This window comes from Neopelma chrysocephalum, unplaced genomic scaffold, assembly GCF_003984885.1.
Source record: "Neopelma chrysocephalum unplaced genomic scaffold, ASM398488v2 Primary Assembly neopelma1_74, whole genome shotgun sequence".
NCBI lineage: Eukaryota > Metazoa > Chordata > Aves > Passeriformes > Pipridae > Neopelma > Neopelma chrysocephalum.
The window spans coordinates 1,807,899-1,824,586 of NW_020897735.1; the positions used below are offsets into that span (position 1 = coordinate 1,807,899).

Sequence of the window (16,688 nt, forward strand, 5' to 3'; positions counted from 1 at the left end):
GGCACTGCTTATTAGCTGCTTGCTCAGTGGAGAATATTCTTCCTTATATAGGTCTTTCAGAAACTAGGTCAGAGGATTAACGTGAGTACCGGGTGCTAAAAATCCTCTTTGACAGCCTGCCTTCCTTTATTATTTGCTCACTTTGCCCACTGCAGACCTGCCAGCTCCTCTGTTGATTCCTCCTGGGGTCAGCAGTGATGACCACAAAAGGTATCTCCACTCAGAGCCTGCAAACACCCTTGGCTGGCCTGTCCAAGTGATTGATCCCTTGTCTTCGAGGAAGGAGAGGTTGTTTTTCCCAGCAACGTGGCAGTGCCACACCAGCCCGGGCATTTGGGTGATTTGTCAGTGCAAAAACACCTGAACACAGATGCCCTGGTCCCCTGAAGGCTGGCACACTGAGGACACAACACCCACATGTTCCCAGAACGGGGCAGTGGGCTGGATGCCAGGCCAGGGGTGAGGTGCTTACACAGCCCTCCTGCTGAAGAGCTGCACCTTCTCAGTGGGAGTTTCTAGGAAGTTCTGCAGGACAAATAACAATCACAGCAACTAAAGCCTTCTGTGAAATGTTTGGCCTCCAGGCAGCACCTCTGTTTCTGTGCTCTGTTAATGCCTCACACCTTTTGCTGACAGGGCACTTCTCACCTTGCTGTTCACAGGAGATGGAGAACAACTGTCTCTGAGATCCTGTGAATCACACAGTGGCCTGGGTTGGGAGGGACCTTAAAGCTCATCTCATTCCAACCCCTTGCCATGGGCAGGGACACCTTCCACTAGCCCAGGTTGCTCCAACCTGGCCTTGGACACTCTCAGGGATGGGGCAGCCACAGCTTCTCTGGGCAACCTGTGCCAGGGCCTCCCCACCCTCACAGGGAAGGATTTCTTTGGTATATCTAACCTAAATTTCCTCTCTTTCAATGTGAAGCCATTCCCCCTTGTCCTGTCACTGAATGCTCTTATAAAGAGTCTCTCTCCAATATCTAGATCTAGATCTAGACCCATATACCCACACGTATCCACACGTGCAGGTCATCACTAAAAGATCTAAAACCTATCATTATAAACCCATTTGTCTGAAATAGGAGTTATCTACTAGAAGGAAAAACACACTCTGTTATCTTGTATTCCCTTTATATACACTCTCAATCTGATTCCTTATCTGTGTGCACATGAACACCTAACCCAGGAGATGTCTGAGAGAAATCCATGTCTGCCAGTGTGTGCAGACATGGGAGGGCAGAGGATGGACCAGGGGGTGCCCAGCAATGGGGAAAGAGGCAACAGCAGCAAGTGATGCCCAGGAAGTTCCACCTGGACATGAGGAAGAACTTCTTTGCTGTGCAGTGACTGAACAGAGACCAGAGAGTGTGGGGAGTCTCCTCACTGGGGGTATTCCAGAACCTGGACACAATCCTGTGCCACGTGCTGTGGGATGGCCCTGCTGGAGCAGGGAGGTGAGACCACATGAACCACTGTGCTCCCTTCCAACCTGTGATTCTGTGATCTAACACAAAGTAAGATTCTCTAGGGAGGGTTTAGAATCTCCAGATGGTCACTCAGCAAGGTGATCTTTGCTGCAGAAACGCAGAACAGCCCTCAGAAATCTGCTGCACCTTCAGCACTTTGCAAATCTGACCACCTGAGAGGGAGTAAAGCCCTCCCAATCAGCTGGGCTTTCAGCTCACCATGGAGCCTGAAAATGAAACCCAGAGCAGCTGATGTCCCTGCAGCCAGCAACAAATGCAAAGCCCAGAGTTCTGTTGCTACAGAAATCTCAGGCTCTCTTCATGTGCTCTTTGCTTTGCAGTTGGAATAAAAGTCCCTTGCCCTTCTGCTGTTCCTCCTCCAGCCCCATGGTCTAACAAGGTGTACACACAATTTACCCACTTCTCATCTGGGTACTTGCTGTTCAGTCAGCTGAGTGTGCCCAGGATTTACTGCCTGCTTTGTTCTGGCTCCAAACAGCCCAGCAGTGGCAGCTGCCTGGTTTTGTTGCCTTTGTGGTGGAACTGAGGGTGAATCCTCATTTTTCCTGCCTCCCATTTAGAGGAAAAAGTTGCTGTCTTGCCTCAGAGGTGTCGTGTGTCTCCTTTTTGGCTGTGCTGTGACATTCCCTGGGTACCCACACAGGGAACCTGATCAGGTGGTGTTTATTCAGTGTTCAACCAAGACAAAAAAACCACATTCTCCAGCAGCCAAGGTGTCTCCAAAGCCTCCCAAAGAATTGCTCTATCGAGATGGAAAGTTTGTTGAAAATTGCAAAACTGTAGCAAGGAAAAAGCTCCCAGGGCACAAACTGTTAAAATTCTTCTGTGGGTGATGCAAAACTTTCCATCCAGGAGTATTAAAGCTGGAAGTACACAATTACTGCTCCTCTACTTTAATTATGATCACCACCTGCTCGGGCCTGAGGCACACAGAGCAAGCTCTGATGGATAGATCCCTCCCAGCACAGACACCTCTGTGCTTCTCCCTTTTTTGCCTTTCCTTAAGTGCTTTGAAGCACCTACAACAGTGAATGAACAGGTTGCTACAGAAATCAGAGCACTCCTACTCAGAAACACGCCATAACTAGACAGATAATCATGCTTTTGTCACACACTGGCAGAGGAGTGGAAGTTAAACCCTCTTAAAAATATTTGGGAGTGCTGGTGATCCCTGTTTGCAGCGTGGGGCTGAGGATGCAGCAATCCCTGTGAGATCCCAGTGCCTGCTGCCACCTGAAACCTCTGTGGTTTCCTCTCACTTTCTAAGCTGCAAAGAAAACACTGACATTTGTGTGAGCTGGCAGAACTTTGGGGTCTGTGCACCAGTGGTGCTCCAGCTTTGAAAATATTATATTTTTATATAAATATATATGTGTTTGTATATGTATCTGCACAATGAATACACCATGTGACAGATGGATGTTGGTCACGGCCCCAAGGCTGCCAGAGCTCAAGGAGCATTTGGACAAAGCTCTCAGGGGCAGGGAGGGATTTTTGGGGTGTCCTGGGCAGGGTCAGGAGTTGGACTGGATGATCCTGATGGGTCTCTTCCAACTAAGCACATTCTATTTTTACATATACGTAGCTGCACACAGCTATGCATGCATCCATGCATCCATGCATCCATCCATCCATCCATATTTCCCACTTGTTGAAGTCCAGTTGACCCACTAAAGGATAAAATTATTTGCCCCCCTCTGCCCTCAGAGCATCATTTAACCCAAAAGGCAGAAGGCTGGCAGGGTGCAGGGTGTTAAACCAGCCCCAAAAGCTGCTGGGGAGAGGTTTTGCCCTGGCAGAGCCACAGCCCAAGGGCTTCTCCAGACCCCCAACAGCTCACCCAAGGCTGTGCAGGGCAGACAGGAAAGAAATGAGGCTGAAGGGGCTGAGCTGTGCAGAGTGACCAGGGCTGTGTCACCTGCAGTGAGTTGTTCCCCCCTCCAGGATTTCACCAGGGGAGTTTCCAGCCTGAATTCTTCCCTGCCTCTGCTGGTACAGCTGGAGGCACATTGCCCAGATGTGACCACGCACACACACACACTCGTGCCAGCTCTGCTGTGGGTGGGAGCTGCACTCAGGGCAATCCTGATTCCTTTCCTCCCCTGCTACGGTGGGGAAGCAGCACCACAGCCAAGAGCTGCTTCTCACTCTGTGGGCAAGTGAGATGAGAAGGTTTGGGAAGGTTTGAGATGAGATGTTGGGATGGGTTGGGGTGAAGCAGGACTCAGAACTGAGGTTTTGCTCAGGGACACTGAAATTTTGGTGGCTCAGAGACCTTTATCCATTTCAGTGAGAAGAGTTCAGAGCACAGGCTGGAGCTGGGAGGGCTTGGAAAGCTTTTTTGGAGAGCAAAGATCAGGCTGGTTGGGTGCAAATACAGCTGTGAAATCAGGGTATGCTCTCCTTAACCCCCCCAACAATCCATGTTTCCAAATACAACACCAAGGCTGGGATATATTCCCACAAAGGGCTTTAGAGGAGAATCCTTGGGGCTGATGTGACACTGCCCAAACACAGAGCTGCCACCTGCATCATTGGTCCAATGACCTTCTTATTATAAAAAAATTGCAATTAATTTGGCTGCTGTGCCAGTACTGCAGTGTCTCTCTCTCTGTGTGTGTGTGTGTGTGTGTGTGTGTGTGATTTCCAGGCAGTCCGGTTACTAAAAAGTAGAGGATGCACAAACCTTACACTAAAAACATGTAAAAAATATCATCCCAGGGGTCTATTTTAATTTTTGCTATTTATTTCCTAGGGAAATGACATAAGCCAACTCAGAATGTGATGGATTTTTAGCTCTCTTTTCAGTGTATCTCACTTTTTGGGTTGGTCATAATGGAGTTGAAACACCTCTGTGGGAGCTACTTCAAAATGTTCCTTTTAAACCTTTTTCTAGGGAAGGCAGCTTTTATTGTGGTGCCAAGTAACTGCTTTGCAAGCAGCATCCTATTTGCATGATAGCCTAGAAAATGGTGTTAATAAAAAAGTCCCGACACATCCCAAAGCTGAGACTTTCACAATTGGTGTGATGACAAAGTGGAAATTATCTCTGAGACCAAACCTGAATGCTTGTGCTCTCTAGTGACACAGCCAGGCATTTTTTCTTTCACTTGCACCAAAACCCAACCTTTTTTCACATTATTTCTCCTCTCACTTTCACAGAATCACAGAAATAGAAGGACAAGGCACTAAGTAAAGTAAAAGTAAAGAGGTAGAGAAAGGGTGGGGAGGAAATGAGCACTGAAAGTACTTTCAGTTTGAGCAGTGGACAAAGTTTCAGCTTAGTTGTTGGTTTTAACCCTTTCCACAAGTATAAAGAAGGAGGGTTTTTTGGCAAAAGGAGCCACAAAAGTGGGAGTGAAAGGAATGATCTGCAGTGAAACCATCCTGTGCTGGTTTTTTCCCTCCTAATCTGTCGATCTGTGCTGGTCTCTGTCTCTCTTTCCTCTTTGCAGCACAGAATTTACAGTAAAAGCACAGGAAGCTGAATGATTTCCTCTGAGGAAAGTACCTGACTATGAAGAGGTGAAGGAGCAAAATCATCGGGGCCTTTGACTTCATCAATACCCTCTCAGGCAGAGATGTTATCTCGGGATGAGACTCCTTTGAAGTGGTTTTGCCAGGAGGTTTGGATTTTTCCCTGTGGCAATCCAAGCCCGGAGAGCCCTGAATTTGGGAATAACAGCAGCTGTTTGTGATGTTGCATGTTGTACACCAAAAAAATCCTGTTAACCACTACGAGATGTTGTCCTGCTGCCCACAGAGTGTGTGATTTGGAGGCTCCTCTTTATCTCCAGAGGCTGCCAGGATGGTTTTGGGGAGCTGCAATGAGGGGATTGAGGAGAGAGAAGCAGTTTTTTAGCTTCTATCTCTGGGTCAAAGCTACCATTTCAAATCTAACCCTTCTCCACACCTAAGAAGCTGAGTTGGGAAAGCCAAACATCAACACTAAGGAATGTGACTGGGCCTCCTACATTACAAGACCCCTTTTAAAAGCTCAGCCCAAATTGTTGCAGTTTCAGGGGGTTTGAAGAGGGACTTTCTTCCTAAAAAAAATAAAACAAAACCGTCCTTATCCTCAATGTCACCTGAAAGGGCACAAGTGAGTAACTTTGCAGATATCATCTCAGTGAGACCATGAACTCCCCACATTTTAAAAGTGACTAAAGCTGAAATGTTTGGTTTTTTTAGCATGTGTGTCTCTAAATGTAGGAGTGGAAGGGATGAAGGACAGACAGAGATTGAATAATTGGGTACAACATCAGCCTCTTTATAATGTCCCACTGTCCCACTCCTAACACCTCCAGGAAACTTTCCTTCAACTGACAGAGCTGTTGAAATGCAGGTGTGTGGTGATATTTTCCTGCTCCCCTCCGCTTGGGATGTCATTTCCACCTGCAAAAAGCAGCAGGACTGATTCATTTTGCAGAAGGAACAGGATTGATTTGAGCCTGGATGGAGACTCATTCTCAGCCTTGTGGAAATTCCTCACCAAGGCTGCAAGTCAAGTGAAAACTTCTCTGTACAGTCATCAGGCTGTGTGGCTACTCCTAAACTCCTTGGGATGGAGCCAGGAACAGCTTGTGAGCAGCCAAGGATGACCCAGAAAAGCAGAGCAGTTCTTACATCATCTTTTATTCTAGTTTTTTTGGCTTTTTTTCTGGGAATTGTCTTTCCCCCTCACCCAAAGCAGCTCCCTCACCTCCAGACTGAAGGTGTGATTAAGGTGTGTTTTCACAGGGAGGTTTTCAGCCCTCCCAGAGCAAAGCCCATCCCTGCAGCTTTGGCTGATATTTTCTCCCAGTCTCTTGCTGACAGAACACACCTTGTTGAGCAGGACTAACATATGTTGTACCCACTCAGAGCTGCTGCAGCACTGCAGGCTGAGACTCCTGTGCCTGAAATCACCGAGAAAAAGGCACCTGAACAAAGGAATAAAGGCTGGAGGCAGGAGGGCTTTGGGGCAGATGCTTTTCAAAGCAAATGCTGAACAGGGGCTGTCCCCACCAAGCAAATGGTTCATGTCTCCTCTGGTTTAATTCTACATTATTTTTCCCCACTTTCCATAAAATACATTTTACCTGATCATTTTTGTCAAGTGCCTGTATTTTTAACGTGCTGTGAAGGTGTCTCCATCTGCTCCTGAGTTCCAGTCTGCCTTGTAGCTCCTGAGAGTGCAGAGATCCAGCAGCAACAATCCAAGCACCATCAGAGCAATCCCAGCTCTATTTCAGAGCCCTGGGATGTTGGTCCACAATCCTGGAAGGCAGAAGGAAGAAGTGGCAAGGTACCCATGAGGCTGATGCCACCACCTTGTCATTTCTGGGTGGGGGATGAAGCTGCTGCTTATTGATGACACCTAAATATTTCTATTCTGCTTTCTACTAATCAGGGTGTGATAGAGAAAGTTCATTAGGTTAAGCATAAAGAGTGCTAATAAGAAGGAGGAAAAGAAGAAGAAGAAAAGAAGAAAACAAGAAAATGAGAAGAGGAAGAACATAAGAAAAGAAAATGAGAGGGGAAGGGGATGGGAGAGAGAGAAGAGAAGAGAAGAGAAGAGAAGAGAAGAGAAGAGAAGAGAAGAGAAGAGAAGAGAAGAGAAGAGAAGAGAAGAGAAGAGAAGAGAAGAGAAAAAAGAAAAGAAAAGAAAAGAAAAGAAAAGAAAAGAAAAGAAAAGAAAAGAAAAGAAAAGAAAAGAAAAGAAAAGAAAAGAAAAGAGTACTGTTCCTACAGAGTTTAACAGCCCTCAGAGTTAATGTGGCAGCTACAAGCTGGTTTTTCAAGGCTGCAGTTTTGGAGTCAGGTAGTGGACTGAGACCAAATAGGTGGCAGGAGCAGCCAGTTGATCACTCTATACTCAATTTCTTGGTTTTCATGCTCTTTAACCCCAATTATGCCCAACTGCTCTTAAAGCAAAGCACATCGAACTTGGAATGTTGAATGAATTGACATCCTTGCACAGGGAAGATGGGAATTAGAAGGTGTTTTTTGTCACAAATCACTGCAATTACCTGGGCTTATTCACCAGAGCAGGCTCAGGCAAGATTCCCTGGGTTTGTGGTTCCATTTAGCCCAGAAATAGGTGAGATCAGTTCCCATGAACGGAATTGCATCAGGAAAAGAGGTGAGGGAGCTGCACCCAGAGGTGGTGCAGCAGAGGAGGGTCTTCTCCTGGGGTCAAACTGAGATGATATCAAGGTGTTACTCTGGCAGATGGAGGAATTTGAAGTATCTGTCATCTCCCACATGACACTGGATGTCACTCACTCAGTGGGACTTCACACCTGTGCCTGGATTCAGGAAAAAACACATCACTTAATAGCCTAAGTCTCACAAAAAGCCAGAGGATTTTCTAACTTAAAAGTTGCCATCAGCTTCAGCCTCAGTCCCCCAGATTTCTCTATCCAGCTGACTTTTTCCCAACTGGTTTAAGCACTCACCTCACCCAAACTCAAGAAATTCAAGCCTGATATCTTGCTGAGACTGAAGTAAGAGCAGGACACTGGAAAAGATGCTTTGTCTCAAAAATACCTTATGGACACAGTCCTAACCCAATAAATCCCCCTCATGTTCCCAAATACCTCCTTCAGAGCCTCTGAGACCTCCAATCTCGCTGCTTAAACATTTTTGAAGCCCTTCCTCTCCTGCCCCCTTGAGGCTCCCAAACTGCTTCGTCACATTAAGGATTCACACCAGCACTAAGGTTGGGCAGGTTTATAAATGGATTTCAAAACTGAGGGTGTTTTTAAACTAATTCTCACAAGTTACAATGAGGAAAGAGAAACCAGACAGGGAATGTCCATCCCTCCCAGTAGCCCCTGGTGGAGCCCTTGGTACCAAACCAAGCTCGTGTCAGCTCTGAGGGGTGTCTTGGCGTGTTTTGCTCCCAAGATGTGCCAGTTCCTCTCTCACAGTGGTAATCATAAGAAAATACCAAACGGGGCATCTGTCAGTGAGTAATTACAGGAAATATCATCCTGCTCCTGTGCAGAGTCTGCTCTGGAGTGAGGAACAAACCTGAGCCATCTCCAACAGCTCCCGTGGAGCTGCCAAGGCAAATGACACCCCAGCCAGGGACAGGCAGCTCTGGGCTGCGACTGGGAATGAGGAAATCATTTCATAAATGTCAGTTCTTGCCCTGAATGTCTGCAAACAGACTGCAAGAGCTTCCAAGGGCCCAGTTACACGGATTTAGTGCCATTTCCCAGTAACTTGGAAAGCATCCGGAGAGAGGAGCGTGTTTCTTCATTATTGGATTTGTTCTTTTTTATGCTGCCTATCATTTACTGTGATAAACACCAAAGGAGGGCTGTTAATTATAGAGAATGAATTTAATACAGTGCTGCAGCTCACACCCTTGCCAGTGCTCTGAAAGGTCAAAGGAGACTTGTGTTCCCTGTGCCAAACAAACAATATTCAGTAGTGTAAATTCAATTGGGAGGGAGGGGTGGAAGAAAGAAATTCAAATTACCTGGAATAATATTAATGAAGGAAGTCTCTCCTCGATATTTGCTTTTGCTGTGACTCAGATCCTGCTCCTGCAAGCCAAAAATTAACTTTATCTTATGGGTATCCTTGCAAAGCTCCTGCTGTGTGGCCATGGGGTGCTGGATGTCACCACGGGGGGAGGCAGCAGTAAGGAATGGCAGTGTCTGGAGTGATGCTGGATATCCACAGGATTTCCAGGTGCTGCCAGAGAGCCCAAGGCACACGGACCCCTCGTGCCATCTACTGGCAGCCAGGCTCAGCATGGAGCACGAGAAAGCAGGGCTGCCAAGGGATGCTGGAATTATCACTGGATGAGCAGATGATTTTCCAAAGTTTTATTAATTCTTTTAGGAATTCTCCCACTCCCCCAGCTGGGCATTGCCTGTTCCCAGAGGGTAAATCCCCTGCACCACCCCTGTGTGCCTCAGTTCCCAAAGCCCTGCCCGGCAAAGGAGAGCTGGGCCTGGTGTGAGACAATTCCTGGGAAATGTGCTATAAACACCCACAGAAATCAGACATTTCTGAAATGTAGAATCATAGAATCATCCAGGCTGGAAAACACCTTCATGATCATCAAGTCAAACAAGCATCATCCTGTTCCTTGTTAAATCTTGGCCTCAACTGCTACATTCAGATGGTTTTTGAACATGAATCTGTTGCTGAGATTGATTATTAATAATGCGAAACACCCAAGTTTTGGGGCTCATGTTGGCAGCACCTTCTGTGTCCCCAACCAGCAACTCCTGCTGTCCCAGGGCTCTCTCACAGTGAAGGGGGTCCCAGTTACACCCTGGCACTGGGGGGGCACCCACCAGGCTCTTCCCACAGGGGCACTGCCAAGGTTTCAGTCAAGACTGTGAACAGCAGGATGATCTTGGGACATGAGCATGGAGTCATGGCATGGTTTGGGTTGGAAGGGACTTCAAAGATCATCCAGTTCCACCTCCTGTCATGGGCAGGGACACCTTCCACTGGACTAGGTTGTTCCAACCTGGCCTTGGACACTTCCAGGGATGGGGCAGCCACAGCTTCTCTGGGCAACCTGTGCCAGGGCCTCCCCACCCTCACAGCCAAGAATTCCTTCCCAACATCCAATCTAAACCTTTCCTTCATTTTAAAGCCATTCCCCCTTGTCCTGTCCCTCCATCCCTTGTCCCAAGTCCCTCTCCAGCTCTCCTGGAGCCCCTTTAGGCCCTGCAAGAGGCTCTCAGGTCTCCTTGGAGCCTTCTCTTCTCCAGGTTGAACTCCCCCAGCTCTCCCAGCCTGGCTCCAGAGCAGAGGGGCTACAGCTCCTGGAGCATCTCTATGGCTTCCTCTGGATTCATTCCAACCATCCCCAAGGGCTAATGCTCAGCTACAGCTCAGAAATGCAATGATGGAAGGACTGCAATTAAAAATAACAACAATACTACAATGAAATACATATACATATATAAAAATTAGGAAGATTGGACCTAAGAGCGAAGAGAAATGATTCCCTCCCTCCTTCCTTTCCTCCCTCCTGGTTTTGAAGGTTTTTAGTGATATTTTACACAGCACTGAGGAGGAGACAGAAACACTTGTTCTGTTTGAAAAATGCAACCTTGAAGTAGGGCAGAGAGACTGGATTAAAACAAAAGATCTTTTATTGTCTTCAACTGAAGAGGGTGATACAGAGGAGCTACACTTATTTTCATCATATAAAAAAAAAAAAAAGAGAGCCCTTTATTTACACAAAGTGTTCAAAGCTGCCAATGGTTCCTAACAACAACTCTGTATTTTCCTTGTATTTGTTATTTATTCCCACCTGGATGGAGCAAACATTGGTCAGTAACACTTAAGAAAACATGTAAGAAGCTTTTGGGCAGGAAAAATAAGGATGATGTTTGGAAAACAACGGGCATTTCACTGTAACAAACCCACCAAAATACTTACAACCAGTCACTGACTAAAGGAACAGTTTTCAGTAGGGGCTCAGCAGCCTTATCATTCTCAGCCTGTCTTTTATGTCCCCATCTAAATATATCCTGGACATGCACAAACTCGACATGTATGAAAAAAAAAAAGGTAGAAATTTATTTAAAAGTAATTGTGCTTTTATTTATAAAAAAAAAATTTACAATCACACACTGTCCTGCTGTGTTTCCCAAAGCATGGTTCTCTTCAAAATGACAAAAATGTAGCTTATTATTATCATTATTATTATTATTATTATTATTATTATTACTTTGTCATTATATTAATAATATTAATCTTATGCTTTAGTTTAAAATCATACTGTTTTCCCCTTCCCATCCCCTCCTTCTCTGTGGTACTTGATATATATATATATAAAAAAAGGCTTTCAAACAACTGACGAATTTCCATTATAACTAATAATAATAATAATAACAATATTAATAACAATAATAATAATGATAATTTATCTTACACGTTTCCATGTGTAAAATATGGCTGGTTCTAGAACAAACTACCAACATACAAAGCTGTTCCCCCTCCCCTCCCCTGGGCCACCCGAGAGATACTCAGAACGTGGAAGAACTTTGATCCCAGAGCCTTTCTGGGGGAAAAAAAAAAATAAAATAAAAAATTAATTACCCCAACATCCAACCCTTGAGATGGTTGTCTTTGGTGTGGAGGACGTCACCGGCGGGCAGCTGGAATATTGGAGCCGGGATATTTAAGGCCTGTCGTTGGGAATGCTGCGAAGCCTCTGCGGGGTCACCCGTGCCTGGGGACAGCTGCCAGCTGCTCCGAGCCACCCCAGCCGTGCCAGAGGATGTCCCCACACCCCCCTGTCCGTCCGTCCATCTGTCCCCCCCTCCCCCTGCCCTGCCCGGGGCTCTACGCTCGCTTCCGTCGGCCTTCCAGGTTCCGGAAGCTGGAGGGTCTCAGCTTCATCTCTGCAAATTCGATGGAATATTCGTGGCCCTTCCAGTGGAACCAGTTCACGCCCTGGGGAGGAGAAGATGAAGAGTGGGAGGTCACACATTCGCTGCTGTTGTCGGATTTGCTGCTTTCCCTTCAGGCTGAGGTTGTTTTCTGGTTTGGGCACAGAGGCACAACAAGGAGGGGCTTTGGGAAGCCCAGGGAATGTACAACCTGTCCAGACCCACCCACAGGCTGTCATAGGATGGTTGGGGTTGGAAGGGACCTTAAAGTTCATCTTATTCCACCCTCTGCCATGGGCAGGGACACCTTCCACTATCCCAGGTTGCTCCAAGCCCTGTCCAACCTGGCCTTGGACACTTCCAGGGATCCAGGGGCAGCCACAGCTTCTCTGGGCAACCTGTGCCAGGGCCTCTCCATCCTTACAGGGAACAATTTCTTCCTAATATTGCTCTAACCCTGCCCTCTGTCAGTGGGAAGCCATTCCCCCTTGTCCTGTCACTCCAGCACTTGGAAACAGTCTCTCTCCATCTTTTCTGTAACTCCTTCATGTCCTGGAAGGCCTCAATCAGGTCACCCCAAGGCTTCTCTTCTCCAGGCTGAACAATCCCACTCTCCCAGCCTTTCCTCCCAGCAGAGCTGCTCCAGCCCTCTGATCATCCTGGTGCCTCCTCTGGACTCTCTCCAACAGCTCCATGTCCTCTCTGTGCTGTTCCCCAGGGCTGGGGCAGCTCTGCAGGGGGGTCTCACCTGAGGGGCAGAGGGGCACAATCCCCCCCTGCCCTGCTGCCCACGCTGGGGGATCAGCCCAGGGCACGGGGGGTTTCTGGGCTGGGCCATGTCCAGCCTGTCCCCCACCAGCACCCCCAGGTCCTTCTCCCAGGGCTGCTCCATCTGCTCATCCCCAGCCTGGATTGATCCAGAGGTTGCCCTGGACCAGGCCCAGCACCTTGAGCTTGGTCATGTTAAACCTCTGGCCCCCAGAGCTGTCCCTCCTTGCCTGGCTTTCAGGGCAGGAAGAACATTTTGTTTCACATGTTGAAAACTCAAATTGTTCCCTGCACATTGGGATATTCCCTTGGGAAATCAGACAAAAACATCAATATTTCAACAGCTGATGTTAAATCCTTATTTTGTGAGCAACTGCCCATATATTTCTCTATGATCCTGGAGAATGGGTTGGGTTGGTGCTCTGATATCTGGCTGAACCATCAGACGGATCCATTACTGCAATTCCCCTTTTTCTCATGGATTACAGAAGCTTCCAACCCCAAACTCACCTGACTGTGGCTGTTGTCCCCATATCTGCCCATCAGATTGACCCGGTGGCAGTTCTTGTACCAGAAAGCACCTTTGTATGACAGAGCACAGTTGGTGATGGCAGAATCATGGTCCTTGTCAAAGGTGGAGAAGGACCTTCCATTGTGGTAGGTCATGGAGTCACCTGGATGGGAGGAGATGGAAGAGCAAGGTCAGTGTTTTGCCTGGTTTTTCATGGGAATGCCCATTCTGGAGCAAATGTTTGGACTCTGCCATGCACTGTCTAAATCATGAAAGTGTGTATTTAAGTTTTTAAAACTTGACTTGTTTTAATACAGAAGGAAATACACAATTTTTGTTGTCGCAGGCAAATAAAAATATTTTTCAAGGTGGTTTCTAATCCCCAACACATTAAGTGGATTTTTAGTTTTATGCAGCTCAGTTGAAAGCTGGATTTTGGCCCTGTACAGTGTGGACAAAGCAAGTCACAAGGAGGGAATCAAGACCAAAGGAGTCTCCACATTGATCGAATCCTACTAGTTGTAGCAGCTACTACCAACCTGCACCAGTGAATACACTGCCTTAAATCAGAGAATCTTGGAATGGTTTGGGTTGGAAAGATCATCTTGTTCCACCCCCTGCCATGGGCAGGGACACCTTCCACTAGCCCAGGTTGCTCCAGCCTGGACACTTCCAGGGATGGGGCAGCCCCATTCTCTGGGCAATCTGTGCCAGGGCCTCCCCACCCTCACAGGGAACAATTTCTTCCCAATATCCCACCTAAACTAAATAGACATTAATTCTCCTGCTGCATATCCTTTGTATCTCTACAGTCTGTGCATAAAGCTCCTGTGCTGGTCACAGGGCAGAGCTCACACACACATCTCTGCACCAGCAGCGTGAAATTATCTCCTTTTAAGGAAGGTTGTGAAACTGGATTTATCTCTTAATCCTCTGAAGCCCTGAAGAGGACTCAGTAAGGGCTGCAGGGTTTGCCCCAGCATGATTACAATAGGCAGCTGATTTGTTCAGCAAAATTATAAATCATGTTATAGCAGGACTTTGCTGCAAATTCTCCTGACAAGGAATGAGGCTGTGCCAGGCTATTATTGGCTGTATAAACGACAGTCAAGATTGGCCAAATGAGATATACTGTGGTTTAATATACTTGTTTAAATCCTGTCACAAGCATGGCATGAAATGTGGCACCAAAATGACTGGAGGATTTAAAATGGAAACATAAAATATACTGATATTTTGGAACACCTAACACAGAAGGGGTACCTGCTGTGATGGTGATTATCATACACAGAGTTACCAGGAGCCAATGGGGAGAAAATCATAAAGAAGAAGGAAAACAATCAATATCATAGAGGAGAGTCAAGATTGGCCAGATGAGATATATACTGTGATTTAATATACTTGTTTAAATCCTGTCATAAGCAGGCCATGAAATGTGGCACCAAAATGACGGGAGGGTTTAAAATGGAAACATAAAACACATTGATACGTTCCTATTTTCAAACACCCCACACAGAGAAAAGGCACCTGCTGTGAAGTGATCAACACACCCATAATTACACCGAGTCAGTGGGGGAGAAATCATAAATGAGAAGGGAAAAGATCAATATTTGCTCTCACCTGCTGTGCCACTGTACCCATCCACCCTGAGGCGGTACCTGCTCTTGGCATCCCCCACACTGAACCTGTCATAGACAGCATAGGCTGTGTCCCCCTTGTCCCTCAGGTCCACACGCAGCTCGTACTGCCCCTGAGAAGTGATTTTGTGCAGGTTCTCCAGACCTGTGGACAAAAAGGAGCAGTTTGTTTGTCTCCCTGTGTTTGTTTCTCTGCCGTCGTGTCATCCCATAAATACAGAAAGAAGGCAGGGCAGAAACACTGGGGAGGGAAGTTCAGCTGGAGGGTGGTGTCAGCACAAAAGCAAATAAATATTTGCTTTCAATAAAATAAACATTCCTTTCAATAAAATAAATATTTCTTTCAATAAAATAAATATTCCTTTCAATAAATAAACTCAGACTGACTGAGAGACCCCTTCCCTTGCAATAAATAAACACAGACTGACTGAGAGACCCCCTTCCTCTCAATAAATAAACCCAGGCTGACTGAGAGACCCCCTTCCTTTCAATAAATAAACCCAGGCTGACTGAGAGAGCTCTTAACTTGCCATCACAGGAGCAGGAAGCTCGTTGGGAAAAGCATCCAAAGTCGTGCTGTGTGATCATTGTTGTCTTTCATTGACAACCAAATAAAATGCAGCCCAACCTTTGGAAATGTGGGTTTTTTTCACTTCTATTTTCCAAAATGTTGGTTTTCTACCTCTGTTTTCCCTGCTTGGCTTCTCTGAATCAGTTTGTTTGTCCCTCTGTGTTTGTTTCTCTGCCATCCCACAAATGGGAGCAGGGTGGGCTGTAGAAATAAAGCAGGTGAGGACTGAACTTTCAACACTGGGCAGGAAAGTTCAGCTGGAGGGGGGTGTCAGCACAAAAGCAAATAAATAAACCCAGGCTGACTGAGAGAGCTCTTAACTTGCAACCAGAGAAGCAGGAAGATCATTGGGAAAAGCAACCAAAATTGTGCTGTGTGATCATCATTGTCTTTCACTGACAACCAAATAAAATGCAGCACAACCTTGGAAAATGTGGGGGTTTTTACTTCTATTTTCCCAAATGTAGGGTTTTTACTCTATTTTCCAAAATTTTGGTTTTCCACATCTATTTTCTGTGCTTGGCTCCTTTGAATCACAAGGTTTTGTTGCTGGGGGTGTCCCAGGAGCACAGGAAGAAGGTGATTTGCAGTTGCTTCTCAGGTCACCTGTGACTTCTTCCAGAGCACCAGTGGGTACCTTTGGTGACCCAAACATGACATCTCTGAACTGCAGTGGCAGGAACAGGTTTGGACCTCAGTCCACCTCACAGAGGATCTCCCTGCCTTCCTTCCCCCAGACCACATTCCCCTTTACAAACACTCTTGCCAACTAAATGGAAGGTTCTAAGTGCTTCCTAATGTTCTGGGCTTTTTTTTTATTTAAAAAAAGACAAATTCTTGCCACTCACCTATCCAGAATTCATCTCTGGGATCTCCAAAACCTGCCACATAAGTCTTCCAGTTCTTGTAGAAATCTTCCTTTCCATTCTGACGCCTCAGGAACACCTACAACCCCCCATGGAACAAGTGTCATGGACAGACTGCCCTGGGCAGAGAGGGGACAAGCCCTGGGGCTTTTACAAACAAAGAACTTCACACTCCTTCCCCCCTTCTTATACCACCCAAAGCAGAGTCTCACTGAAATCACTGAATTATACCCAGACTGTTGGATGCTCCTTGGGTTTTTTAAGTCTCTGGTTTCTCTGTTGGGTTTCTCTGATGGGTTCCCACTCTCCCCTACATGATGTTGGCTTTCAGTTCCTGCTCTCTGCCCTTTTAACAACCTCTTGCAGTTCTGTGTTCCCCGGCCAAGGATTTCTCCATTCCCTCTCTCCCAGCCATGCATTTCTCCAGCTCCTTTTTCCTTCCTGTGCCCTGGGTCCCTCTGACACGCTCAGGTTTGAGGATATCAGT

At 46.6% G+C, this 16,688-nt stretch overlaps 1 protein-coding gene across 4 annotated transcripts in view; it reads right to left on the reverse strand.

The window, feature by feature from the left end:
• Nucleotides 1-10,579: 10,579 nt before the first annotated feature.
• Nucleotides 10,580-16,688, reverse strand: part of TNC (tenascin C) — a 73,764-nt gene continuing 67,655 nt past the window's right edge. For all 4 annotated transcript variants that reach the window (XM_027687595.1, XM_027687596.1, XM_027687597.1 and 1 more), the window contains 4 exons: nucleotides 16,184-16,280; nucleotides 14,748-14,909; nucleotides 13,127-13,290; nucleotides 10,580-11,912 (listed from right to left, as the gene is read on the reverse strand). In XM_027687595.1, the coding sequence (XP_027543396.1) occupies nucleotides 11,802-11,912; nucleotides 13,127-13,290; nucleotides 14,748-14,909; nucleotides 16,184-16,280 (534 nt within the window). In that variant the 3' untranslated portion in view covers nucleotides 10,580-11,801. The remainder of the gene's footprint in view (nucleotides 11,913-13,126; nucleotides 13,291-14,747; nucleotides 14,910-16,183; nucleotides 16,281-16,688) is intronic.